Genomic DNA, 7,879 nt, shown 5'->3' on the forward strand with positions numbered 1-7,879 from the left:
GCTGATACCTTCTTTATTTGCTTTTATTCATCCCAAATGAATGGAATCATCAGAGAGGATGAAACAGAGACTGATCTGACGGCATGACACTTTCACCATTTTAGCAGCTAGCGGCATCCAAATGATTTAACAAGACATCACACAAGAAGCATCTTTTGGTTCAGCACCTTTGGCCGGTACATCAGCTGTAACAGCCTGTCACACTCCAGGTAGCTTGGGGAGGGCAGATAGAGGTGGACTGTCGCCTCCAGCCAACATAAATCACATGTGGCTCCACTGGAGGTGATGGAATGATACCGGTGTCAAAGCAGAGTGTGTGTGAAGAGAAACAGCTTCATCAGTTTTAATGGTGGCAATAAATGTATTGACTCCTACTTACTGACTCAAGAGCCCAGGATTAGTGTTTTAACTCCCAAAAGGAACATTTTTATTTCTGGTTTTGACTTCAACCCAAACCCCAATCCTTACATATCCTGCTGCAGGATTTATTGGCTACAGTTTTTCCAAGCTTAGAGTCATCATCAAATTCCAGCAGCCTGTTCCTCAAAGTCATGCCTTGTGCAATGATTCCTTGACAGCAGCAGTGATAGGTGGGAGTGCCTCCACAGCAGGGCACTTTGCAGAGCTTGCCAGCCTGCAGACCACAGGCCAGCTGAACTCAAACAGCTGGCAAGTCCTGTAGGAACTCCATGGTGGTGGTGGTGGAACTGGGCTGCAGAAAGCACAGCAGATATTTCTGGCTTTCCTGGCATCGCTGTTTGAACATGGAACATCAGTGGTGGGTGTCTGCATCTCAGAGGAGGACTTCAGCTTTAGCTACCTTCCTTAGCTGCAGCTACCACATTGAGGAAAATCTCTTTGTTCCAGGACAATTCTTCCTGCTTTTGTCATTAGGATGTTTTTGATGCTAATGTAATCTCCAGATTAGTTGTCCATCCACAGCAAGCAATGTATGAAACTGAGAGATTGTCCGACACTACATTTATATGAACATGCTTTCCTGCTGCTACTGCACACACCCAGTCTGCTTCAGAAGTCATTATCCAGGATTTCTAGGCTGGAGCAAAGGGCAAAGAAAGAGATTTCTGCTTGTAACCAGGTGCCTGCAACAAATGTTTCTTTGTTTCGTAGCGTGGCATTATTGTCTTTTATCCAGCCCAAACCTCTGCTGCAGTGTAAAGAAAACCAAGGCAGATAGTCCAGTCTCTGATACCATTGAAACAAGGGATATCTGAAGCCAGGGATTTTGGACACCCAAAACTAGCTTGGTGTGAAGGAACTTTTATAACAGATACATTCCCAATTGGAGGCTATTGCACCACTAGCCGTGACAATGCTAGAGAGGCAGTTATTGCTCCCTGATGACTACGGTGTGAGACCTGTGGGGTCTGCATGAAAGCATCTTGGAGGGATGAGTCACAGGGCCTTGTTGCCTTCAGTAAGGACCTTGGAAAAATATACATCCTGATAAGAACTTGTAGAAAGCCCTGTTGGGTCTATTTGGACACTTTCTAAATAGCTGGCTTGATTCAGCCCTCCCCTTCCCATATGGACACAGATCGTGCCGTTTTTGCAGATGCAGGATTGTGGTGTTATCTCAGGAGATGGGGCCGTGCAGATCTTTCCATTTTCCATTGGTGCAGAGCTGCAGGCTGGCAACAAAACTGTATAGATGGCTGAGCATCACACCTTGGCCTCTTTAAAGTGTTTCCTCTGGCCAAAGGGGGACCGTGGCATTAGGACAGCTTGCCACCCTTGGTCTGCTGTGGAAAGGCTTGTTCAGCTTTGGAAAAATGGCACACGGCTATTCCTGCCCCTGCATGCCTCAGTGAGAGTGTGGGTCCTGGGTTACTGAGTGTGATTCTGAGATAGGTATGGAGGTGTCTCAGTTCTGGGAGGATGGCTGTGGTCCCATTGATGAGACTGAGCCTGCCTTAATCTTACCAGGAAGGTGGTGATGTGACCACAGCTCCCAGGTGTGCTGCAGAGCTAAGAGGCAAGGGGCTGGATGCTTTCATTTCCTTTAGGTCCCAGACAGGTACTTGGGCATCCTGGACCCAAGCACCAAGCCATCTCTGATCACCCATCGCTGCTAAGTTGTGACACTTGTGTCACCTTCAGTGACACAGAGGATCAGCATTGACAGAGCAGGTGGGAGGGAGTGGCCTCCTCTGGGTGCCATCACACGTACTTTCTCAGAAAAAAACAGCCTCCTGCTTCTCTCTCCCTGCCAAGCAAACCTGGATCATATTATTTTCCCATCCTTTCATGAAAACAGAGGCCACCGATGAGTAGTTGTGGGCCAGGAGGACAGGGGGGAGACCCTCCATGCCCATCACTTGTCCTGCTGGTCTTGCATAGGGGCCTCTCAAGACTTGTGGATCCTATGGATCTCTTCATATTGCTTTTGTGGGCGTGGATAGTCAATAGGTATTTAAAGTACTTCTCGCCTTCTTCACTGCTAAGCTCAGACTGTGTAGTGAGCTGAAGCAGGGTGATGACACAGACCTAGGTCTTTCAAGATGCAGAAAGGCAGACTCATATCTAAAAGATCAAGCAAAGCATCAGCTGCATTGCTGTACACTGTACATATTGCATGGCCCCATCTGGAGCACTTCACCATTGCAGGAAAAATAGACTTTAATACTACCAGCTGGAGGTCCCAGCTGGGTTCCTGTGTGCTAGGTATTGCCCAAGAACACACAGTGAAGCATTTGTGGGCTTGGAGGGACTGTCAGGTAAAGAAAGGAGCAAGAGGGGAGTGGATCAGTGCATCAGTGACATGCCCCAAGTCATGCAGGTAAGGTAGAAACAGGAACCTCAGCCATATGCCCTGATTTCCCAGCCAGGTCTGTGTCTGCAGGACCTGCTGCATTTCGAGCAAAGGAGAGGAATGGATCTGGAAGAACCAATGATTTCATATTTTAGAGATTGTAGAGATTTATATTATTTACTTGTTCAAGTAAAATCCAATAGGTATTTTTGTGGTGGGCTTTTGGTTGTTTGTTGTTGTTGTTGTTTGGGGTTTTTTTTCCTAACCAAAATGAGTAGAGAAGTAGGAAAGTTGCATTTTCAGGTGGTTTTTTTTAAGGTTTTCACCTTTTCAGGCACTGTTTCCTGTAAAAATTCATCCAAGTGTCTTAAGTGGGTGAAAAAACAAAGAGAGTCAAAAGTTCGAGATTAAAATATTTTATTCTAAATTGAATGAAATACATTGTTGCATCTGAGGTGATATTCCCCCTTTAGTTTTGACAGAAAAATTGAAAAGGTAAAAAAGTTCTTTTCAGTTTTCCTCTCAAAGGCCCCTTTTCATCTTCGCTTCCCCCCGAAACCATCAGAGTTCAACCAGAACAAAACCACAGTTCCTGACATGGTTTTGCTTTGCAGAGAGCAAAACTATGAGGAGAACTAATCAGTATGTTAAAATAAATACATTCTCTTTTATCTAGATCTAGCATCCCACCTGCTAAGAAATGCCATGATAAAGTACATTAAGGCAGAATGTTTTCAGATCTCCAACTACACTAGCAGGGCATTAGAGAAGTGTGCAAGTTATACGATGGCTCTTCTTTACCAACAAATTGATTCAGAGCCTTTACAGTATAGGACTGACAGGGAAAATAAAAGGCATTCAACTACCAAAATGTTAGCTTTAGGGTATACTCAGGTAATGTGGGAGAATTATGTCAGAAACAGCTATAGGCTTTTCTTCATGATATTACTTTTGCTAATATGAAAACCCTCATTATTACCATGGGCTGCAGAATAGGATGGCTATTCTGTGGAAGCAACTCCTTGGTAATCATTTGCCAAGTGTGAACACACTGCTTTGCCTCTCTATTTTATTGCAAGGGGAATGTGGGGATGTTTCATGTTGGAAGAGTTTATCAGAGCCTTCCCGATTGTTGCTGGAGCAGCCTCAGGTCACTGGCATTTGCTCAAAAAATCACAAACCAGAAACATTATGTAAAAACGTCAAAAGCCAGCTGCTGCCTTTGCATGAGCATTCAAGCTGACATGTACGAGGGACGTAGAGGATATGGTGCCCAAACACTAGCAGTTTTCAGCCTTTTCATACCAAAATGCTTTGGACTCAGACATCCCAAAGTTGTCACACTGTGGGGAAGGCATGAGAGATTTTGGAGACACACAAAGACAGAAAGACCTGTCTCTCACTTCCTGAAAACTGGGCCTTCCATGGCCTCTGTACTCTAAATCACTGGTAACTTTTACAGTTATGGCCCAGGACATCTTAAGCCATGCAATAGGTTGCAACAGGTGGTGCTTAGCTTTTTCATGTGATCAGGGGTAGGTTTTTCCCACATGCTGGAAATGTGATTTGGACACAGTTCTCATCCAGTGGAAGAGAAAATGTTGTTGCTCTGAATGTAATGACACTGATTTTTAATCTGTTTTGTTATTTTCATGCAAGAGGAGTCTATGAGTGTGTAAGAAATTAGAAGAAAGAGAAGCAGAAGACCCTACACAGCAATGAATTAACACTAAAAGAGGCTGGATGCTGGACATGCAGCAAGAAAGTGATCGTGACAATAAGTAAAGTAGTAAGTGCCATGCTTCTACTTGTAGTACTGAGAATTTAACAGCCGGTACCCAGCAGTCAGGTCATCAGGTTTTTGCAATATGCTGCCTTTAAAGCTCTTTCTTTTGTGTACCTCTTAATCCCACTTTACCCAAGACAGGCGGGCTGTCAGATCTGCACAGAACAGAAGGGAGAAAGGAAAACAAAATAAAGACATAACACATGAATTTAAAAACATTTAAATTAGCGTTTAACAAGTCAACTATTCAGCCTCTCCAGAAAAGCAGCCTCATTCATTTAGATCTTTCCAAGTGGAGCTCTTCAGATCTATCAGTTAACTAGAAGCCTGACAAAAGAGATGATCCCTATGAGAGCCAATTGTGTTGTTTTAAAATCTGTTTATCTATTAAAGGTGAGGCCAGCTGGAAAATAAAATGTAAACGATAGAAATGTTCTCTGTAGTCAAGAGAGTTTTGATCAGTGGGATATCAGGAGTCATTTTCCTAGTCATGTAGCTAATGGAAATTAATAGGAGAGAAGACTTAATTAACTTTTCCTTTAAAGTAAACTTATTGCTTTTTCCCTGCAGGATCTGTTCCTTTGACACTTCCCAGTGAAATAAAAGGAGAATATTCTTTTGCAATGACTTTTCTCTACTTATGCAGCACTTTTTGAAGGCTGATATGCTTTCAAGGCCCATTTCCAAAAAGTGGAAAATCCAAAGGAACTTATACTGCAAAGGGACACAGTTAGAAAGGGGGTTAATTACCTTATGATGCAAAGTGCCAAGAACTACTGAAAATCCCCCTCTGCTCCTGCCTGCACTGCTAAGTAACTCAAAACCTGTTGCTTTCTATCTGAGACTCAAGGCCCCATGTTGGCACTTGGGCAATTTCCCATCTTCACTATATGGTGGACTGATGAAGCAACATATTCTGGTGGAAGCAAGCACAAAGTTCAATCCCACATAAGTCAGGATTAAGTACAAGCCAAATAGAAAACAGAATAACAGTCCTTCACTTTATAATAGAAATAATCATATAAAAATGTAAATTGTAAATAGGCTTTTTCTCCCCTATACTTTGAAACAAACCTGAAATTTGGATGCACTCTCTTGTGTATCCTGGTTCTCAGTGTTAAACTGTAATATCTCTGAGAAACTCTGAGATTCTGTTTATGTTCAAGGCCAGGTGTTTTTCTCAGTCAGGTACAAGCTAAAGAAAACTAGTAAAGAAAATCTCTACAGGCTCCATCAGATTGCATTATAAAAGAACAGCTTTTCACAGAATAATAATTAAAAAAAAAAAGTCTAAAAATGTATTCTGAGAACAAACAAAATCTTTAATCTTGTTTGTAAAAGGAACCATTCCCATGAGCTTAGTAAATTGTTCTCTCTTTTTTTTTTTTTTAGGAAAAAAAGATCCCTCTTAAAAGAAAGTTAGAAGAAAAGGTTGGATTTTTTTTCTATTGTGACATTAGTTAGCTACTCTTTTTTGAAGGTAGGTTGTACGTTGTCAGAGCCATTTGTATGTGACAAGCAGGTGTTCAAAAGCAGTTTGAATGATTCACGCCCACTGGCAACCCAAAGCATTGCCGAGATCCCCCCAAATACCACCCTTCATTCACTCACCGCTTGTATTCCAGGTTGCCCGCTGTTGGCTTTGCAAACCATCCTTCAGGCACCGCTCCACGTAGGATTTGGGGTCGCATCCGGAGACGAGGATCTCGCCCAGGAGAGCGATGTAGGCGATGGCCAGCCGGAGCGTGTCGATTTTGGAGAGGCGCTTCTCGTACGGGAAGGTGGGTACGTGGCACCTGAGCTGGTCGAAGGCCGAGTTGATGTTGAGCATCCTCTTCCTCTCGCGGACGTTGGCGGCGTGCCGCTGGGGGACGTGACCGGGGGGCGGTGGCGGGGCGGCGGGCCCCGGTGGCGGCGGCGGCGGCGGCGGCGGCGGCGGCGGCGGCGGTGGCGGTGGGGAGCTGTCCAGTTCAGCACCCCCCGCCGCTCCGCCCGCCGGCACCCCCAGGGCGTATGGGCAAGTAGGGGAGGGCCAAGGGGACAATTGGTCTGGCAGGGAGGAGCAGTCCAGTAGGAAGTTGTCCAGCTGAGGGCTGGCATCTGCCTGGTCCCAGAAGAGAAATTCAGGAGTGGAGGCTTCCTGCTCGAAGCTGTAACAAAGTTCCTCCATCCTCTGACCTGCCAGGCTGAAGCAAGCCAATGGAAGTATTTGCAACTTCAGACTGAGCTGGCTATCAGGGAAACGAGATTCTAATTTCATTAATACCCCCTACCCCCAAAAACATCAGGGGCAGGGAGTCCTGGTTGTGTCCTTGAGGAAGACTATCGCCAAAGTTTCCCCAGTTGCAAATCCAAGGGGAACTCGTGATTTAAATACTTCTTGGCTCCTCAGCAGGGGAATGATGCTATTCTTCTCCACTCAAAACCAATTAGTACACGTGCTTCTCTTTTTACTAGCTATTGACTACAAAACAATATGAATTAATTTAACGAGAGAATGCATTTTCTATTGACTTTCTCCTGAAAAATCCATTGAAGCAGTTATTGAGTTCTTCCACAAGTTCACTCTCTCCACTTGCTATTTAGAGTAGGGTTCACATAGGGATTTTGTTGTTATTGTTGTTGGTTTTGGTTAGGAGTGGTTGGAGGAAGAAACAAAATACAATCTTTTATCTTTCTGGTAAAGTGTGAATAGCCCCACATTCTCCTATTGCTGGACAAACAAAATGCTATTATAATGCTGTCAGAAACACATGATTCTGCCCTCTTTGACAGCAGAAGCTAGTGGCATCTCCAACACTTCTAGGAAGAGAATGGTTAGGATAAAGACGTGGCATGCACTGTTGTGTGAAATTGGAACACAGTAGTACCTCATATCAAGTAAGCCAACATCACCTCATTCGGTTGCTGCATGTATATTACACATTTTGTGAGCAATGCAGACATTCAGTGCTCTGTCTCAGACCACATTAAGCACTGGAAAATAACAGCAGCTGTAATAACCACAACGGGTGCAATCCTAGAATGGTGGACCAGGTGGGCCACATCTTGAGAAGTGCTGGAAACTGGGAGAGTAGCAGGTGTCCAGAATCCCTGTGATGCTGGACAAATGGGGTGGAAGGTGTTAAGCCCCACCAGAACTTTAAAGCAGGTGCATAATATAAGTGGGTGCTTCGGTCTCTTTGATTTCCACAATACTTAAGCCAATATTTAAATTCATTCAGAAGTAGTTTAAGTCATATTTTAAGGACTTAAATGAATGGAATGGAAACATGTTTTAAGTTAGAGAAAGCCTAAAGGCTTTTCCTGAAGCATGTCAT

General features: G+C 44.1%; 1 protein-coding gene across 1 annotated transcript; it reads right to left on the reverse strand.

Moving 5' to 3' along the window:
• Nucleotides 1-4,676: 4,676 nt before the first annotated feature.
• Nucleotides 4,677-6,729, reverse strand: LOC126042772 (pancreas transcription factor 1 subunit alpha-like). The gene is made up of 2 exons (XM_049810439.1): nt 6,171-6,729; nt 4,677-4,714 (listed from the first exon to the last, which is right to left on the reverse strand). The coding sequence occupies exons 1-2, from the start codon at nt 6,727-6,729 to the stop codon at nt 4,677-4,679; spliced, it is 597 nt and encodes a 198-aa protein (XP_049666396.1).
• Between the last annotated feature and the right edge of the window lie 1,150 nt (nt 6,730-7,879).

Source organism: Accipiter gentilis, chromosome 1 (genome assembly GCF_929443795.1).
Source record: "Accipiter gentilis chromosome 1, bAccGen1.1, whole genome shotgun sequence".
NCBI lineage: Eukaryota > Metazoa > Chordata > Aves > Accipitriformes > Accipitridae > Astur > Astur gentilis.

Bases quoted from the DNA above. Each gene is read 5' to 3' on its own strand.
- LOC126042772 (XM_049810439.1), bottom strand. From the start codon at position 6,729: ATGGAGGAACTTTGTTACAGCTTCGAGCAGGAAGCCTCCACTCCTGAA. The intron at 4,715-6,170 runs GTGAGTGAATGA...TGTTCTGTGCAG, and splicing joins GGCAACCTGGAATACAAGCG to ATCTGACAGCCCGCCTGTCT.